This window comes from Agelaius tricolor, unplaced genomic scaffold (genome assembly GCF_023055355.1).
Source record: "Agelaius tricolor isolate 1412-34295 unplaced genomic scaffold, bAgeTri1.0.p SCAF_2, whole genome shotgun sequence".
Classification (NCBI taxonomy): domain Eukaryota; kingdom Metazoa; phylum Chordata; class Aves; order Passeriformes; family Icteridae; genus Agelaius; species Agelaius tricolor.
In genome coordinates, this window is record NW_027269262.1 from 87,240,180 (window position 1) to 87,261,009 (window position 20,830).

Here is a 20,830-nt window from a genome sequence, read left to right on the forward strand (position 1 = left end):
GTGTGAGACAGCAAGAATCAACTTAGACTCCCCAAATCAGGTTTTAGCTTTGCTAGACCAGAAATACTATGGAAAATATCTTCTGCCTCCAAATTTCTCATCATGGCTGTTCTGCTTCCACTTAAAATTATTTTTTGAAAAGTGACCAGAAATCTCCAATAAAAGAAATCTATATTCCTGTCTTATTTTTTCCCTCAGTATCTCCTTTTGTTGCTGACTGTGATGACCTGAAAACCAGGAAAAGACAGAACTCAGCAATTCCATTTTTAGAGTCCTTTCCTAGCAAAACTTTGAAAAACCCCAAAATAAAAAAACCCAAACACCTATTTTCTTAGATGTCCCTGTTGAGCTGTAAACATGAGACTAGCACTTCAGAGAAATCTTGGGCATATTAAAAGAAGTAGTTGTAGTCTGACTTCAGTGTACACAGAATTTCAGGCACCCTTAACCACACTGAGAACCATGCTGAGGCCTTGGGAGACTTAAGGAAATGGAGAGCCCAGGAAGATTTGGATGAACTTGTGAGGAAAACTTTAGAATGGCTGGGGATTTGTAATAGGGCCCAGGAGACTTTGTCCTCCAGGGCTGAACTGAACATGTCTTGGCACAGCAGATGACGAGTCATTCAATGTTAAACAGGGATTTTATTGATATCTAATGTTATTTGATATTTCCTTTAAAGTCTGCTTTATCAAGATTTTTTAAGCTATCATTTAGGGATACCCTAATATAAAATATTAGGAAAATACAGAAAGGACATGGGAGCAAATGGAAATGTACCAGACAAAAGCCATGAGAGGTTACAACATTCCAGACCTGCTGGATTAAAACTTTATCTCAGAGAGTTAGGCGAGGACAAACATTTTCCTTTGTGAAACCTGTGGGTGTTGTTCTGCTATTAGTCATGGTGAACGCTTCAGTGTGGTGAGCTAGAAGAAGTCAAACTGACATCAAAAGTACAGAGAGTGCTGTGGAAAAGAGTTTATTCAGTCCTTGGCTGACAGAATATACCAGAGACAAATAATGAAGGATTAGGCTTCTCCTGACACTTTGCTAGCAGAGGAGACATATAGTGCAGGATTCATTTTGCACTGATAGTGGTGTGATTTAGGACTAATTCCTTTGAAGGCAGTGGCTTATTCTGGTTTAAAACAAGGATGGGATTAACTTCAAACCCTGATATTTACCGTGAGCCAAATTCTCCTTGCCTGACAATACAAGCCATGCCTTTGTTTTCCCTGCTTGTATAAGCAGGAGAAACAGAAAGTGGATTGTTCATGGAATATTAAATAAATGACGCAAAGCAAAACAACCTCTGTCTCTGATGTTGAATAATGAATCCTGCTGATACAAGGAATGCTGCTGGAGACTGTTAAAACTTGGTGGACATAAAATAACAAGAGAAGCCCCTCAGATTATTTACATAAAGATGGCTGGGTACAGGATTTGATACAATGCACAGCCATGAATGATGTGGACATTTTTGCAGTTTGGGTTGTGTAAAGGAACCAACTCAGTAGCAAGGTCAGTGTTTACCTGCTCACACAGAAGCTGATTGTCTTCAAAGGGAAATTTTCTTGAGCAAAACAGTGTTTGGTCTTAGTGAGTATTTAGCTCACAGATTTAATATTTAAGTCAATATCACTGTAGTCAGGATACATAAATATTGTGCTCCTAGGAGCACTCAAGCAAACCAGTGCTTGAAAAGAAATTGAGTGTGGTTTTGGACATGCTGGCATATGAATACCAAGCTTGATGACACTGTGTTTTGTGGCACAAAAACCACCCCATCATTTCAGCCAGGAATTAGCTGATAAAGTTGATTTCTTGCTGGAATTTCAGGCAAGGGAGAGAACATTACTTCTGAGCTTTAAAAAAGAAAACCAAAGACAAGCAGTTCCATAAACTGGTCTTCCAACTGGTTAATATTTTTTGAAAGCCAGACAGTTCTAGTAGTTAAATTATGAAAGGGTTGAAGGAGAAAGGCCACAGGTAATGACAGAGTTCAATGACACTTCATTGAGTTTAACGCTTGATCCGGATTCCATCTGTTTGATGGAGATATTCTCCTGACCCTGATGGGTTTTTAAGCAGTCTCTTCCAACATTCTTGATCTGTTAGATATCAAAACATGAGTGAAATAAAGCATTTCAGAAATCCTAAGGAATTGCTTATGGCTCCTTCCTGATAACAATTTGAATATTGGTATCCCTGCAAGGATGAAATCAGTTCTTACTGCACAAGTTTTGCCATTCAGCCAGTTAACATTGATCAGATTGTTTCAAACAGAAAAAAAAAAAAAAAAGAAGAGAAATTTTCTGTCCTTAAATTAAAATAAGGCTCCAGCATGTCTGTAGACAGCACCATGAACTCACTAGTTGCTGATATAAAGCTGATATCTCACAGCTGACACTGTACAGTAGCTAAGTGTGTAATCTATATCAAATTCTAGATAGAAACAGGAACAAGTTCAAATGACTTCTCTATGTTGTTATCCTCATGAATATTCACATCCATTTGTCAGCATGATTAATCATTATATGAGTACAAGCCTTACATATTTTTCCAATAAATACACCATGTAGTAGATCATAAATTACTTTTTCCAGGCATTTTGGTCTTCTTTCTTACCTTCTGATATGTTCCTATATAGTATTTTACAGAGTTTACAAAAAAAGACAAGGACTCTAAATCATGCCAGTTATTGCTTTTAAGGAGAAAAATGTTGATTATAGAAGTAGAACTATGTGACTAAGTGCCCCACAAGATGATATTAAAAATACAAGTATTGGGGAACAACACCTGGAGACAAGCAAGATAAATATGGAGAACCAGAACAATTTTATGAAGTGCTAATTTTTAAAAAGTGTGTGTGTTTCTATGTTAAAATTTTCAGTTCTTGGAAGAATTTGGAAAAACCCCAAACTCCACCCTCACACCTTTTATATTTCCCTAGTAAGTAGTAAAGCAGTGCAATTGCTGCATTTCTGAAAACCTCAGACTTTTTGGTGTGGAAATGCCTTTCTTAGGCTGATACGTGTCTGGTGGCCCCCAGAAGGGAAAATGTGGCAACACAGAAATATTTAAGTTTCAGAACACACCTGCAGCTTGTGGGAAGCATCTGGCACTCCTCAGCTCCCAGTTCAACTGGAAAACTGAAATGGAAGAGTCATTGCCACTCAGAGCTGCAAAATCCCTCCTCTGGGGGGTTTCAGCTCATGCTGACTCAGTATTCAATAAAAACTCTTTGCTGGATGACAAGACATCTGGAAAAATGCATACACTGTCAATCATCTTTAAAATTATTATTATGATGAATAACCCAGGATGTCCTACCTTTACCTACCACCTGACTTCCACTAAGAACAAGAGTAACTGTATTTTGCCTGTGTGTTTAATACCATCATCCCTCTTGAACAAAAAATCCAGCATAATTTGCAAAGTACTCATTTTTCAAAGAGAGTCCCGTGTCTAGCAGGAGTAGAAATGGTTGTCTGAGTATCTTTCATTAAAGTTGTCTGAATAATTACTCTGAATGACTACTAATGATTTTGTAGTCTGTGAATGAAAGCATTTTGCTGAAAGAGTGAATTGCCCTTCACGACAAGAAAACAGGATTAAAATATCCTGCCAAGGTCAGAGTTTATTTCCCTTGAAGAGAACATTAGCCAACAGGTTCCTCAAGTTAAAATTGTCTGTTACTAAGGCATTTCTCTTTATTGGAGAAGGAAGGAAATATTTTGTGTCTGTTCCACAGTAAAACCCCAATTCCCTGTTGGTGTCAGAGCAGGATGCTCAGCCCTATGGAGGGAGCTCTGGTACTGCAGTGACAGAAAGTATCCTCAGGTCAAATCAACCTGTTGGGGGTGTCACACATGGAGAAACTTGGCAAGAGACAAGATGTTCCATGAGCATTCCCAGAGTTTAGATGGATTTTTAGATGCAAAGTTAGAGACAGGACTCTTCCACCTCTTAATGATGCTCCAGGTACACAGGTAATCAATCTCTGTATTTACTTATGTATTCCTATATTGTTTCCTTTATTTTCATGTGCACCACATATCTAGGAATAGTCCTAAAGTCAGCTGTAGTCCCAAAGATTTCTGAGATGTATCTTTTAATGTACACAATGACTGCAATATTTGCTTAGAGCAGGAACATCCAGGAAAATTCTTATTCTTTATAATTAAGTGTTATATGCACATTTATACAATAGAAAGAATCTAAAATAACACTGCTCCTCTGAATATATTCATGTATATATATATATATAAATACACACATAAATATTTATTTTCATGGAGCTAGATAGATAGATAGATAGATAGATAGATATCCATGAAAATAAATAAATTTGACTAGGATAATGATACAAGATGAGGAAGATTAAAGGTGAAGTGAAATAAGCTGATGATGACCTAAAAATTTCAATGGGCAAAAATAGCTCCTATTCAATCAACAAATTCACTCTTTGGTTTTTTGGCTTTGAAGTTTACATGACTTTATTAGCAACACAGCCTTTCCACCAGTTGTTACTCTCTTGGAAGAGACAATCAGATTCTGTCATTTTCTTGCACCATATTATTGGCTATTATTTGATCAAAAAATTCTGTAGCAAACCACAAATATAAATACCCAAAGCTGTGGCATTTCAGGCGACATAAATTAAAATAATTCAGAGTAATCCATCAGCCTCAGGGCAGCAATCATTATATATATGAAATTGTTTACTTCTTTTGAAACTGGGGGTGAGAACACTTTGCATCATAGTCAAAATTAGGAGCAAGTTTCATTTAATTATAGAAAGTAGGGCACGAGAGGACCTTGATAAGTCACTTAACCCATGCTCCTAGGTCCTGGTTATTACCTAAATCACTCCTAAAAATTGTCTCACTAAACTGTTTAATTATACCTCAAGGTAAAACCTTCCAAGCAAAATGAGGTTATTGAAGATACTGTTATTAGATTGTTTTTCCAAAATTTCTTGTACTATCTAATGTAACTATTCCATGGAATAACTTAACCCATCATGTCACAATCGCTCATAGATGAAACAAAGAGCAATTTATTTCTTCCTCTCTGTAGCAACTCCTTCCATATTTGAAAGTTGTCACAGCTGTCTCTTCATTTTAGAGTGATCCTCTATCCTGAGAAGAAGTGAAAATAAGCAGGATCCACTGCAACTGAAAACAGTATTTTTAAAAATCATCAGTGCTTTTTTGGCAGAAGGTTAGTTTCTACTTTTCTTTTTTTTTTAAAGGAGAGTTGTTGGATAGATGGATCTGTTGCTCAAAACATTGTTCTAACTTTGGTAGACTGACTGCCTGAGGGTAAAGCTGCCTCCAGCTTTCTTTGGCACTTAAGACTGCTGAGAAAGCCCTAGGGAGACCACAGTACACACACACACACACACACACACACACACACACACACACACACACACACACACACACTCTCACATTTATATCAAATTAACATTAACATAGCAATAGCACCATGTGAAACTGAGGGATTGGTACTGGTAGAAGAATTTATTTTTTTTTGCTGGTAGAAAGAAAGACATGTCTTACTAATATTTTTCAAACTCTTCCACCTTATTTTTCAAACTTTTCCACCTGTAATATTGAACAGACCACAGAGATCTAGGAAGTGGAGACAGAATTGTTACCCAAAAGAAGCATGGAGGAGCATGTATCTGCTGTAAGCTCATGCTCTGGAAGTGCTTGATGTCCATAGATGGGGATGGGGAAGACAAGGTTGCTGCTTTGAACTTTGAACCATGTGATGGTGATAAGCCCATAAAACAAATCCCATGAAGAAATGAGAGCTGATGACATGTGGTAGACTCTGTAGTCTTAGGTTTATGGTTAGATTTGATGATCCAAAGTGTCCTTGTCAGCCGAAATGATTGCATGATTCTATGACACAGACCTGCAGGCAAGGCCCTCCCATGACTTGGGGCTAGAATGGACTGAAGTCTGTGCAGAAGGCACAGCATGTAAACCAGGTGTCACCCTGTGATCACAGGAAATGTGCTTTGCACATGACCATGTAACCTTGTTCAGTCTGGGTTCCCATGTTAGGTCTGCCCTCCAGATCCTCAGTAGATCTTTGTATCTGCATTCTTGAAACAATACCTATACTGCTATCACAGAATGGAAAGGACTTCTGGAGATCATATTGTCAGATCTTCCTCAAAGCAGGATCACCTGCAAGCTGCTTAGGATCTTGTCCAGTCAGATTTTGAAAATTCCCTAGAATGAAGACTTCACAACATCTCTAGGCAACTTGTCATAGCACTCATTCATATTTAGAGTAAAAAAAGGATTTTTTTTATGTAGAAGTGGAATTTATTGAATTTCAGTTCATGCACATTGACTATCATCCTGTCTCTGGGCACTGCTGAGAAAAGTTTGTCTCCTTACTTTAGAGTAATCTATTCATACATAATTATCAGATTACCACCCCTCACACACCCCTGTTCCTTCTCATTCCAGCCTGAACAGTCCCAGCTCTCTCAGCCTTTCCTCATTTGGCAGCTCCTCATAGCCCTTCTCTGGACTAACTCGGTAGCTAACCATCTACCCTTCCATGTTTTGGAGACCACAAGTTTTGTACAAAGTCTGCAAGAAAATCTGGGGGTTTTCTGTGTATTTATGTGTTTATGATTTGGATATTTAATGATTTCCTTATTTGTAGGATACTCTAGCATTTTCTTTTTTCCTTGTACTAAGCTTTGACTAAACACCTTTCAAGCTCTCTTAAAATCTGCAGCTTCTGAATCCATATTGCTGTTAGCCAGAATATGACAGTTTGATTTCCAGATTATAGTTTAATGATAGTAATTAGAAAAAACATCTCTTAATTAATGGTGTGCATATTTTCCATTTTTAAATTGCACCTATAAACCATCTTCAGATATACACAAACTTTAGGGACATAGTAAATATTATTTTGACTTGCAAATGTAATTACTGAGCCTGAAAGCAAGTTACAAAAAAAAGGAATAAAAGCATGAAATTTCACAGCATTACTTTTGCTATTTGCATCATATAATAAAAAAATATGTAAATCTATGAATTGGTCTGAACCTTTAGAAATTTAAATATTAAATCTTACTAGATGTATACATTGCTTTTAGATTAAGAAAAACAACTAGGTCAAGTCAAAGTAAAGAAGCTTTGCATTGCAAAAGAAAACTAGAAGTGATCTCAAATCCTCTTCCTTCTTGTACACCACCAGAAGTGTTCTTTAATAAATTCACTTGGATAGACCATTTTTAAACTCGGTGTGGAAGTTAGCATGATCTGGTGTCATGGAAAGCAATCTGGCCAGCAAAGTTCTGTTAACTGCTTGAAGAGGAATGGAGCAACTACTTTACAATCTTTGTACAAAACCTAGGGGACATTGAACAACTTAAACTTATACCAATCTTTATGCATATGAGAGTTTTTCTTACACTCGTTCTCCAAAGTCACATTGCCTTGGAGAGTTCTGTACTTAAAGCTTTGATTGTTGATGAGATTTGAAGTAACTGAATGCTTGTGTTACATAATATACCAAGCAGTGTTATCAAAGAAGAGTGGTTGTCATCAGAAAATGTACCTTAAGAATAACCAGACACAAGTACTTTTACAGGGAAGAAAGTAATAAGCCATTGAAAAAAATAATTTCTAAGAAAGAAGAGCTATTGAGATTATAAGATTAATGGGGGCCTACCATCCTGTACCATCACATAGAAAATAGGAGCACTTCATGTGCACTTCTGGCATTTCTTACAGCCTCTAAGGTGGCTAATGGAACACAGCAGACAAAAGCAATTCTATTAGCACAAATTAAGTACATGTAATAAATTCTTCTTTTCCTATTGTTGTCAGCAAACTGCTATTACTCTCAGGATTGCAGAGAACATGTAAATTGTCCTAGCATCAGTCAGAGTGGCATTTGCCTATATTTGGAATGTAAAAATGGTTTTACAGCAATTTGTTGAACTTGTACAGCCCTTTAGGCAAGTTTCATATGACTTAAGTTCTGCTTAAGTCTCAAAAAAGAATTTTCACTGGCTTCTCTCAAGGAACTTCAGATCCTTGAGGAATGTCCTGTAAATCTCCCTGATCATTTTGAGGTATAGTACACCCTAAATGTTTCAAGAATAAGTTACTATAAAGAATCATAGAATCAGTTAGGCTGGAAAAGACCTCTAAGACCATTAAGCCCAGCTGTTAACCCAGCACTGCTAAGTCCATCACTAAACCATGTCCCTAAGTGTCACACCTACATGACTTTTAAGTCCCTCCAGGGATGGTGACACCACCACTCCCATGCACAGCCTGTTCCAGTGCTTGGCAATTCTTTTGATGAAGAAATTTATCCCATTATGTAATCTAAACCTCTCCTGGGGAAATCTGAGGCCACATTCTCTAGTCCTGTCTCTCGTTACTTGGGAAAAGAGATCAACCCCCACCTGGCTACAGCCACCTGTCAGGCAGTTGTAGAGAGTGATAAGGGTTCCCCCAATTCTCCTTTTCTCCAGGCTGAACACCCCCAGACTCCTCCTCAGACTTGTGCTCCAGACCCTTCCCCAGTTCTGTTGTTCTCTGGACACATTCCAACCCCTCAATGTCTTTCTTGCAGTGAGGGGCCCAGAACTGGGCACAGGGATTTGAGGTGTGGCCTCACCAGTGCCAAGTACAAGAGGATAATCTGTGCCCTGGTCCTGCTGGCCACACTATTGCTGATCCAGGCCAGCTGCCATTGGCCTTCTTGACCACCTGGGCACACCCTGGCTCATGTTCAGGCAGCTGTTGACCAGCAACCCAGGTCCTTTTCCACCTATATGACACCTCCTTTTACTGGTGGCTGTTAGAGTCACTGATGATCAGGATAGAATAGAATAGAATAGAATAGAATAGAATAGAATAGAATAGAATAGAATAGAATAGAATATTTCAGTTTCATGGTACTTATAAAAGCCAGCTGCCTGACCACTTCAGCTGCCATCAAAAGCCATCAAAAGTTAAAGCACATTATTAAGGATATTGTCCAAATGCCTCTTAGATCCTGACAACCTTGGGGATCACCTCTCTAGGGAGCCTGTTCCAATATTTGAACACCCTCTGGGTAGAGAAATGCATCCTAATGTCTATTCTCTGACTTCCCTGGTCCAGCTTTGGACCATTCCAACATGGTCTGTCAATGGATCTCAGGAAGAAGAGCTCAGCATCTCTCTCTCTCCCCCTCCCTTCCTCAGGAAGCTGTTAGAGAGTAATGAGGTCACACCTCAGCCTCCTCTTCTCCATACTAGAGAGTTCTTAACTTCTCCTTATAGGACATACCTTCCAATTCTGAAGAGAATGATGTGGAACAAGGTCTTTAAAGAAAGAATAAAGTTAAATGCATGCATTCCCACTATATTCAATGGATTCATATTTCAACAAAAATATGCATGGCTGAAAGAAGCCAATGCAGTATTCCTCTTTTGATGCATCGTAGAAGATGTTGGGATTTTTACACAAAACTCTCAAAGCAATTGAATATTAGTCACTTATTACAGCAGCTGAGGAAGGAAAATTTTCAAATCAAATGAAGCTCTGAAATCCATAAAGATATCTGTGGGTCACCACAGACCAATGATTGATTTAGTGATGGAAGGGGTATGATCCTCATTCCCAATCCCTAGCTCAAATCTGTGGTGAATATTACTCCTTCCTCTAAAAGAACAAGCATATCTGCATAATAAATCATACTGAGCACATGTGGGATGATTTCCATGTCAATTATAACCCTGTCTAGTATGCTTATGAAGCTTATTAATATTAATGAGCATTGGAGGTACTTTCCCATATGAAAAGAGGATCATAGGATAAAAGAATGTATATCTAGATCTTATGCCGTTATTTGAATAACTTCCTTGAGATCTAAGTAATTTATTTACCTTAAATTCTATCTCCAGAATTATATAACATCTGCTACATGCAATATCATGTCATATCATGTAATATCATGTAATATAATTTAGTTTTTCTGTGCTCATTCATTTTCCTGCTTTTTTACTATTTCTTCTTTTCACTGTGGTGATATTTACGGATGTATGAATGAGCCTTCTGTGGTGGCAGACCTAATGCAAGGAACACAGAATAGATAGCTCCCTCCCTGAATAGTTCTAAGGTAAATGAAGCAGGAGAGTTTGAACAAAGGAGAAATATAGTATAAGTATATAATATAGTATAAGTATAGTGCCTAAAGATTAGATCAGCCCAAAGACATAAACTGATTCTCAAAATGAAGATTCTGACAATATTGAAAGCTTCCATTAATTTAATTAAAGAAGAATTTCTGGGTTTTTTTAAGGGAAAGGAAAGCAAATATAGAGGAAAATACAAAATTGTAAAGTGATGACTAAATCAAAATTGAAAAATAAAATTGAAGTAAAAAATTATATTATTGAACTCAGACATTTCATTTATACTCAGGGCTACTGCTATCTAAATTTAAACTAATGCATAATATAAAATCATAACACTAACATCAGACTATTTGGAAGAAGTACAATTATTTGTTGTGATTGTGGAAAAAATGGCTTGTGTTAGTTTTGATTTTTTTACACTGATATACTTCAGCTGCTTCACAGAGTGCAGCAATGGTTAATTAATGAACTTTCTCTCTCCTCTAGAGCTAACTGCATGAAACCTTGCAGCAGGAGAAGCTGGCAAATGAAATAGCAGCATTTCTTTAAATAGTTGCTAATAAATACAACTCATATGACAAGACATTCCTCTGTCAGGCAATGGCTGCCTGCCTTGCACTTCATCCTGTGTACAGTTCCTGATATTTTTGTTCTAGGTTAAGCAGCACCACACTGGTATCTCTGTCAGCAGACCTAGCTGTTTGGAGAGATAAGCATGACACAGCTCATTCAGAGAGATTCCTGGAGGAGCTGGATGTCTGCATTTGTGTTCTTTTTCAGAAGAACTGTGGATTCACGGCAAAACCTTCCCTAAAGAGAATCCTGACAAGTCATCTTCATGATTCACCTAAAAATCCTAATATCTATGGGATTCTTTCTACTACATTATGTGGGCTTTAAATCAAGGATCTAAATGAAGCCTGTGAGTAAGTCAGGTCTTAATATCTTAATATCACTTAAAAAAATCTTTAGTTTCAAGAAATGCCAGATCCTCAGGATTTTTTGTACTTGATCACTTTTGATGGTCTCTTCCATCCCTGGTTTGAATGACTGAGACTGCTAAGAAAATGCTCAAGATTCACTGCAGCACTAACCCAGTCATTTGCATTCATCTCCCTCCTTGGGTCAGATTGAAACTTTACAGTCCTTTCTGCACTCCTGATAGGTACAAGCTGCACTGCACCAAGAAGACAGCAGGTGACAGGACTTGTCATTGTAAGAAAGGCAAGATAAAGAAAAAATGGCTCATAAGCCACATAGCAAGCTCATAAGCCACACAGCAAGTCCTTGAGCAACTCATTTGCAGACACACAACTACTAGAGTTTAATTCAGAAGCCTATGTTGAATGCCACCATACTCTTACAGATCCTTGCACAGTATGCAAAAAGACTCTGCAACTATGAAAGGCGGGGAGTATGTCTAAAACCTCAATTTTTTCTAATTCCTCTTGGTTTCCCTGATTTACACAATCACTGTGATGTTTTCCCCTACGTACTTGGGCTTTTCAGCACTCTGAAAAAGAGGTTCAAAATTCACCAGGTCAGAGTGGAGATCAAACTGTACAGTCTGCTGTTTGGGACCTGTGTTCAAGAGAATGATTTAACAACATTATATAAAACACTAAAATATTGAGTAAGGACACCTCTAGTGATGAATTCCATAAACGGTTGGTTACAGAGTCAGTATTATTGTTTTTTTAAATTTTTCTTTTTTCACATTGAATCTTAAACTTTTATCTTCACAGAACGACAGCTGTGCTAGGAATGGGTTTGCTTTGGAAACTCTCTGGTGAGGTAAGAGACAGACTTCAATCTCCTCTAGGGAAAAAGAGATTCAAACCTTGGTCTACCACATCCCTCAATATTTTCATTACCACATTTGTTACACAGAGGAAGAGCACAATAACCTTCTCTACTGACTTTGACATTGGACAGGTCCTGTGTGTGTAGTAGAACTGCAAAACATGTTGCAAGTAGAACAGTGTTTGGAGGCTGGGTAGGGTAGGCTCCCTGGAAACTTAGAGTTATTGAGACACTTCATGGGGTGCACAGAAACAGAAGCACAATTAAGGGCAAGAAGGCTATACTTGGAGAAATGTGATCATATAGTCACAGACACATTGAATGCAAGTTTGGAAGGGAGCTCAAGGATCAGCTGGTCCAGCCTTTCTTGTCAAAAGCACAGTCTAGACAAAATAGCCCAGCATCTTGTCCAGATGAATCCTAAAATTGTCCAATGTCAGTCAATCAACCACTTTCCTGGAGAGATTATTCTCATTGCAAATATTTTTCATCTTGTGTCCAATCATAATCTCCCCAAGAGTTAATTTTACACATTACCCCTCAACTTTTCTATAAGACTCCTTGTAAGAAAGGTCTGATCTTTGTTGCCATCCTTTAAATACTAAGAGGGTGAAAATGTCTCCCCTAAGCTTCCTTTTTTCAAGGCTGAAAAAACCAAGTTCTCTCAGCCTTTTCCCATATATCTATCTGACTTCCCCCTTCTTTGCTCATCTTTGTGGCCTCTTTTTGGAGTTTGTCCAGCCAGTCCACATCTTTTTTGTATAGCTGGGACCAAACCTGAACACAGTATTCCAGGCCAGGCAAATGCTGAATCAAGTGAGATAATGACTTCTTGATCTCTGTTGGGGATGTCAGCAGCCCAGCCTCCTGCTGGCCTCCTCTGCCCAGCTGCACACGGGTCACTCATTCGGAATTTGTTGTCCACCAGGACTCCAAGATCCCTTTCTATAAAGCTGCTTCCCATCCATGCAGATTCCCAGCCTGTGCTGCAATCCCGGGTTATGTTTTTTAGATGCAACATCTTACACTTGTTCTTGTTGACAAGGACATAGGGTACTTGCTAGCCCACTCTTCCAGACAATCCAGATCTTCCTACAGGGGGGCTTCTCCTTTCCTTACTCAGTTTGAGACCATGGACAAACTTTATAAGGGTACTCTTGATCCCATCTTCCAGATCACTTATAAAGACATTAAGCAGCATTGAGCCCAATATTGATTCCCTGAGGACTCCACTTGTGACAGGTTGCCACTTTGAAAAGGACCCACTTGCCACCACCCAGTGGGTGCTTCCTTTCAGCCCATTGCCCACCACAGCACTGACCACTGGCCCAGACCATTATACATTGTGTGCCTACAGGAATGGAGTGCCAGGAAGGAGCTGAGTAAGGATTTTCAGGTTTGGAGTTTCCATCAACCATTAAGTTTCCATTCATTTAAAAGTGTAATTTCTTTTCTGTTTACTAAATTTCACCTTTTATGTGAAACACTGTAGTTTATCTCCTGCATAGCCAGATATTCTGGAAATATGAAAAGGTAAGGAGAAGCTGTCCTACCCTCAACCTTCCCCACCTTCTGGAAAAAGACTAATCCCTTGAACAGCTCCAGTTTTGCCTTCTCTTTCCTATTCCCATGACATCATTGAACTGTTGAGAAGTGCAGTAAGAAGCTGAACTAGAGATGTTTATCCCCTTCAGACTTCTGTACAGGCTAATAAGGATCATTCAAACATGATCTGCTGTTAACTGTGAGCTGTAAGTGCACTGCTCTGGTATGTGATTATTTCACATTAGATGTTGCTGTTTTGGAGCACATGCCTCTTTCTAGGCCATGAAAAACAACGAACAAGCAATAAACAAACCCTTGACAGCAACCCAGAAGTGCCTTGACAGCAGAAAAAAAAATCATATAAAATCTAGGGAGGTAAGTTTTAGTGAGAGCAAGCACACTGACTGTTGTAAGCTGAAATTCACTGATGAAAGCAGGTTTCATTCATGGTTTTGCCTGAGTTCCTATATATTGGAGGCAATTAATCATCAAATTGTAAATATACTTAGTGCATTTGCCCTACTTAGCACAACAATGATGCAGCTACTCCAAAGAAAAGTGTATCCAATGCTAATCTAATTAAGCTGTGACCCACTGATACTGGTCAGGTGATATTACAGGATATAAAAGGAAAGCAGTTCGTAATCCAGTCTGAAATCACACACTCAGTTTATAAGTAGCTCACAAAAGACTATGGCAGAAAAATGCATAGCAAATAATGCTACAAAAGCAAACATGAGGAGAAAGGTTGAGTGCTTTGATTCTGCTTCTCAGATGGTAGTTAACTTTGAAATGTCCTTATATTTTAAAGATTGGATAGATTTTCCACAAGTATTTAGCAGAAATTTTGAAGAGATGAGGATGTTTTTGCATATACTCATATACTGATATCTATGATCAGATTTTGGAAAACATGCAACTGAAATTCACATGCAAAAGCTGTCAGTTTCCATTGTACAATTACACAGATTTATCTCTGTAGGGCTCCTTGTGACTTCATAAATTCTGCCTTTCCCTCTATTAATAACACACACAGAGGATCTGGGAAAAAAATAGTTCACAGAACTGCCTAGGCTTGGAAAGATAGAGGGAAAAGAATGAGTTTACCCAGCCTTAGTATTATCCACTTTAAGGTTATTTCTAAATGTATTTTTAAAGTTTTATTTAATATACATAATTTAGGACTTGGTTCTGCAAGGTATCCCTTATAAATGTGATGTAGTAATGAGAGTATTCTTACTGACTCTGGTGGAATTTGCTTATGTGAATGAAGAGTGCAAAGGCAGAGGATTAAAATCCAGAGGATGTGTGTAGCTTACATAATTTCAAGCCTGTCAAAACTCATGTCTATATTATCATCTGCCTATGTTACATAATATGAAGGAGCTCTGAGTTGTTTGTTCTGCCCCATATGCCTGAAACACATGTGGTCTTTGAAATTTCGGGTTGCATACATTGTTACCCAGGAAAAAGTAAAAATAAATGGAATATAGATAAAACATTCATTTTGGGGAAGGTCAGAGACAAACACTATCCCATCATGGTATCTGGCCAGGCACACAAATCCATGCACTGCACTTGTTTACCAGTAAGATCTTTCATTCTCATTTGCTTCCTGACCCAATCTTTAATCGGTACCAGTGCAGTCTTAACCTAAGTCATGGTATCAGTCTCTTTTTCATGGTTCCCCTCAAGCAGAGCAGCAGCACATTCCTCAGCACTTCAGCCTGGAGTCAGATGGGTTTAAGAGTGATCATATCCCCCCAGAAATATTCAACACTTAGCAGGATTGAAATTAGTAAGTCTATTTTTGAGCTTTTGTTCTTGTTACTTTACAAAAATCTAATTTCAAGCCTTTCTCCTTCACCTTTTTCTAGGATGCTAGGGAAGAAAAATCAGGTGACATCTTAAGAATTACTGCAAGAAAAGAAAGGAAAACAAATAAATTATTTGTATTCATGATAATACATGAAAACTACAGCAGATAGTGAACCAGGCAGCAGTACTGCATGCTTGTATGAAGCATTAGCAATGGTTTGACCTGCTTCTAAACAAACTTTTCAGTGAAACCTAGCTAAGTCAGTAAACTTAACCAAGAGGTTAGGGGAAAACACATCAAGGCACTTGATTTTCCTTTTGTGTAAACTGTTGCAGCTTTATGAGTTTAGATAGATGTATGACTGACTTATACCTGTGTGACTAAGAGAGTCACAACCATTTTGCCCATGGAGGCTACTCTGGATACAGTACTAAATTGACTCAGGACTTTTTTTTTTTTTTTTGAAGTGAATTCAGTATTTTCCCTGTATGAAATCTAGATTTTTAAAAAATCAGTAGAAAACACATTGTTTGTAGCATGATCAGAGTTTTACCATCTGCTTTTTCTTTCATTGCATACTTTAATTCCTGGGTTTTGTCCAGTGTAAGTGTCTGTCTGCATCCTGAGGCAGAGCAAGATGCTCACAGATATTGCTACATAATCAAATAGTTCATTTAGTCTTGTAAAGCTTCTTTGAAGGGAAGATGCTGTCTTTTCCAGGAGAAAATAAGCCTTGTGATAAAAGAGAATGTTTTGCCTGCAGGAGGAAGAAATCTTTGTTGGCCCAAAGATTTCTACCTAACCTTGATGGCACAGTCATTTAAATTATCTGTTTTCACCTGTGAAGCAACAATGCTACATCCTTCACCAGCCGCAAAAACCCTCATCCTCTAACACTCGAGAGGGCTCAGCAATCCTCTGCCAAAAGTAAGAAAATGGTGCAAGGCTAGAAAAGCGCCAAAGTAGGTCTGTGCCTCGCCCGGGCACCAGGTGCGGCTCTCCGGAGCCTCGGGGCCCAGCCCCATGCCTGCCCTGCGAGGGGTGGCCCGGGAGGGTGAGGGCCGTGGGGTCCGGGCCGCAAGGTCGCGGGCGGGCCCGGTCCCCGCGGGGCCTTTGGAGGGAGAGAGCCCCCGGTGCCCGCGGGGCCTTTGGAGGGAGAGAGCCCCCGGTGCCCGCGGGGCCTCAGGAGGGAGAGAGCCCCCGGTGCCTGCGGGCCGCTGGAGGAAGAGAGCCCCCGGTGCCCGCGGGGCCGCTGGAGGGAGCCCCCGATGCCCGCGGGGCCTCTGGAGGGAGAGAGCCCCTGGTGCGCGCGGGGCCGCTGGAGGGAGCCCCCGATCCCCTCGAGCCGCTGGAGGGAGCCCCCGGTGCCCGCGGGCCGCTGGAGGCAGCCCCCGGTGCCCAGGGGCCGCTGGAGGGAGCCCCCGGGCCGCGCCGCGCCGCCTTCAGCACCGTTAGGGCGGACAGCGCTCGAAGCCGCGCTCCGCGCCTCCCCGACCCCTCCGACCTCCTCTGGCATCGGGTGGGAGCCAGCCCCGGGGCGGGGAAGGGTCCGGCCTCTCCCGCAGGGGCTGGAGGCCAAGGGCCGAAGGGGGGGCTGTGTTAAGTGGTCCCTGGACAGCCGGTGTAAATCAGCAACGACGTGTGGGAAGCTGCGTGGATCCTGTTAAGGAGATTTATATGTGTAGTTTATGAAGGCAATCATCTGGCTGGTAATCTCTCATTTTGCATCACTCCAGGGCAGTTTGTTCACACAACTGGCTGCAAAACACAGATACTAGTATCTCTCCTGGGAAATGTGTGTGTTGTGTGTGTATAGCAGCTAAACAGCTGTGATACTGGTGCGTAATGAGATAGCAGCACATTACTCACAGCTCCAGGAGAGGACATGGAAGTAAATTAAGAAATCAGCATAACTCACACAGCTTTTGACCCGTCACTAGCAGCACCAGCAGTGCATGGGAGTAGTACACGGCGTGCAGCTGCAGTTCATTCATCAGCACATCACCAAGGGCTGGGCAACAACTCTGCCACAGCCTAATTGTCTCACAGGGCTCAGCCCCGCACAACACACTGGGGCAGTTTTTCCCAAAACAGGGTGAGCCCAATCCCTGGGACATGAGGTGAGGCAGCCCACAGCTAACAAGTGCATGTAGTAAGGGCATGGGCAGGGGTGGGCAGGGGTTTCAGGAGGACCAGGGTCTAAGGAAGGTAGATGTGTCCCAAGAATCATGGACACCAAACTTCCAGGTGCAAGATAGTCACTTCCCAGGTGCACATCACAACACTCATATAAATAACATGCCACCAGCAACAAATTCCTCTGTACCCTCCCTCCTTTTGGGATTATCTGACAGTATATCCACCCTTTCCTCCCCGATTCTGTGGAGCAAGCCAAATGGAGATGATAGTCTGCCATGAAATATTGACAGCACTGAGATGTGACAGTCTGAAAAGGGAGGGAAAAGGGAGCAGCAAGAATTTCCAGGATTAAGTTGTCCTAGTACACACTATTTCTTGCCTTGCAGGGATATGGGGAGTTTGATGCATTCTCACTTTACTGTGGAAGAAGTCATCTGTGTGTGAAGTCAGGTGAGACCTGGTTTTAACCCCTCAGACCTCTCCTGACCAGTGCTTCTCAGCAGTCTGCACCACACAACACTCTACCACATAACCAGCACTCTGTCCTAAACATCACTTGTAAGGATTCAGAACAACAGTGTTTGTCCTTTGACCACTGGCAGAAAAGGATTCTTAGTGTCTTCTAACACAGTCTAGGATCTCACACCAAATCTCCCAGGGAAGCTTTGCTCTGGCTTCACTGAGTTTTCACTGGTTTCTCTTTGCAGAAGAGCAGCATGCTTTGCTCCTGTTTTTCCATAGCTCAGATCAAGCTACCCTTCACATATAAAAGTACCAGTTGCCCCAGCAGATTCAGAGTTAAAAGGCATGAGCAGTTAAATGGGGGCACCGGGAGAGTTTGGCCAAGACAGTCATCTCACACCCCAAACCACTGCTGGAAGTCAGGGAAGGGAATAATAAATGACCCATCCTCCCCACTTGCCCCAGGAGCTTCTCACCCCAGTGCTATTTCAAAAGACAGAAATGTAGTGAACACAAGCAGAGGGGACAGGGTGCTTAGAAAGTCCCAACCCCCAGCTTGAGGTGAAACACTGGGATGGGCAATGGGAGACTGAAGAAGAAAAACAAGAAGGTTGATTTTTGTCTATGATCCCCCCTCCAGGTAATGAACTTCTGAGCACCTGATTAAAAGGGAAGGGATTTTTTGGGACATCCCCCCACAACTCCTCTCACTCAGGGTGATGGAAAAATAGGATTGTTCCCACCCTCTCCTCACCACAGTACCTGGTTAAGAGAAGTCACGGCAAACCTGGGGATAACCAGCTGCATAACGAGCTGCAGGACAGAGGTGACCAGTCCAGCCAGGATGGCCCAGGTGAGTGGCAGCGGGAGCATGCTGTAGGTCGCAAAAAGCGTGAAAAGCACATAGCCAATGCCGTCCCCAAGGAGGCCACAGCCCAGTCCTGCTGCCAGAATTTGCGTGGCCATGGCCACCCAAGTGACAACACCACTGTACTGCAGGTAGGTGTATGAGGTCGTGTCCTTCCTGACCACCACTAAGGCACAGATCACCACCTCAATGCCAGTGAAGAAGCCCAAGAGGATGCCCTTAATGGGGTCCATGGGGGCAGAGGCCAGGGTCAAGTGGAGGAACAGCAGGGTCAGCTTGGTCAGCACGTCCAGGATGTTCATGACCACCTCAGATTTGCGCCGCTGACCCAAGAAGTAGCGCTGGTAAAGGCGCTCTAAGTCCCGAGACTTAAAGGAGTTGCGGAGAGTGGGGAAGATCACCCCACGATATGTATAGCCCCAGTTGAGGAAGAAGTCGGAGTTGCTGGGGGCACAGTCCAGGGGCAGAAAGCCCAAGTCTCCGCTGCTGTTTGTGCCCTCCGGGAAGACTTTGGTGCCTCCGTTGTTGTGGCGCTCGCTGGCCAAACTCCGTCCGGCCGACTGCCGCCGGAGGTGGTGCGGCGGGTGCGGGTGGTGGTTGGGGCAGCAGGTCTCGTCGGAGCTGAAGCCCTTGCCCCCGCCGCTGCTGCTGCCGCCGCTGCTGCTGCTGTGCTCCTGGATGAAGCGCTGCTCGGTGATGTGGCGCACGGCCGTCTGCCACAGCAGGCGCTGGGGTCTGCCGCTGCCGGGGGGAGTCCTGTTGATGGTGTAAAGTTCATCGCTGTCGCTCAAGCACCGCACCTCCGAGAGCTCCATGGCGGTGACTGGCGGGGGGCAGAGCACCGGCTGGCGGGCGGGGGGGCACCCACCGTCTTTGGGAGGGGAGCAGGGGGAGGGATGGAACCGCAGGAGAGGAGGGAGGGGATGTCGAAGGGCGGGTGGCGGCGGCGGGGTGGCGGTGCGGGGATCACATTTATCGGCAGGTCCCTAGGTCTGGCGGTGCGGCTGGCGGCGGGGCTGGCTGGCCGCCTGGGTCCGGGGGGCGGCTGCGCCCGCTTAGCGCAGGCTGCCCGAGCCCCGTGCCCGCTCCCGCGGCGCCCCGCGGAGCCGCATCCCGCGGAGCCCGGCTGCGGCTCAGCCCCGGCGCCCCGGCGGGCTCGGTGCGCGCCCTCCTCGGAGCGGTGCGAGGGGCTGAAACCGAGCCGCGGGTTCCGAGAAGAGGTGGAGCAGGAAGGAGCGGAGCATCTACGGGCGCAGCCCCGCTGCCCGGTGGGCGATCCTCGGCTCCATCCGGAGGCCGGAGGCACGGAGGGGTGGGGGCAGCCGCCTTGCAGAGCCGGTCACAGCGGGCAGCTCCTCTCTCCGGGGATCCCGGGGCTCCGCTCCGAGGTCTGGTGCCCGGGAGTTGCTGTAATTCCCGCGGCTGTGGTCAGCGGCAGCGCTGCGAGCTCGGGCAGGAGGGGAGAGGCAGCCAGGTCTCGGGCATCCTCGGTCACGGCGCCAGAGCCGCCGGCCGGGGGCTGCCCGCCCGCTTTCCCCCGGCGGCGGGGCATACCCCTGGCTCACGGGGCGCCTCTGCCCGAGGGGGACTCGGGGCTCCCATCCATCGCAGACACTCGGCTTGCTTGGCAACGGGGAAAAAAAAGGAGGGAAAAAAAGAAAGGAGGAGGAAAGAAAAAATCACATCATACGCCAAATCTAAAAAAAATCGAGAGAGCGGGGAATGAAAATCCCGCCCTAAACTCAGAGCTCTGGGCAGCCAGATGGGAGTATCCCAACTTCTCCGCGGGCCGGGGCCGGGAGTGCTCCGGCTCAGGGGCTTCCCCGGTGGCAGGGAGGAGGAGGAGGAACAGCAGCGGGAAGGGTTGAGGGCAAAGCGCAGGGAGCGCGGTGCCTGCGGGGCTGCGGGAGCCGGCGGCGGATGCTGTCCCGGGAGCCGCGGGACGAGCACGGCGGAGCCACCGCCGCCGCCGCCGCCGGAGTGGAGCTGCGGGCGGGCAGCCCGGAGG

At 43.3% G+C, this 20,830-nt stretch overlaps 1 protein-coding gene across 2 annotated transcripts in view; it reads right to left on the bottom strand.

Annotated features, from left to right (window-relative positions):
- The window catches only part of ADCY8 (adenylate cyclase 8), a 117,100-nt gene extending 96,381 nt beyond the window's left edge, over positions 1 to 20,719 (bottom strand). For both annotated transcript variants that reach the window (XM_071421807.1, XM_071421805.1), the window contains exon 1: positions 18,717 to 20,719. In XM_071421807.1, the coding sequence (XP_071277908.1) occupies positions 18,717 to 19,637 (921 nt within the window). In that variant the 5' untranslated portion in view covers positions 19,638 to 20,719. The remainder of the gene's footprint in view (positions 1 to 18,716) is intronic.
- Between the last annotated feature and the right edge of the window lie 111 nt (positions 20,720 to 20,830).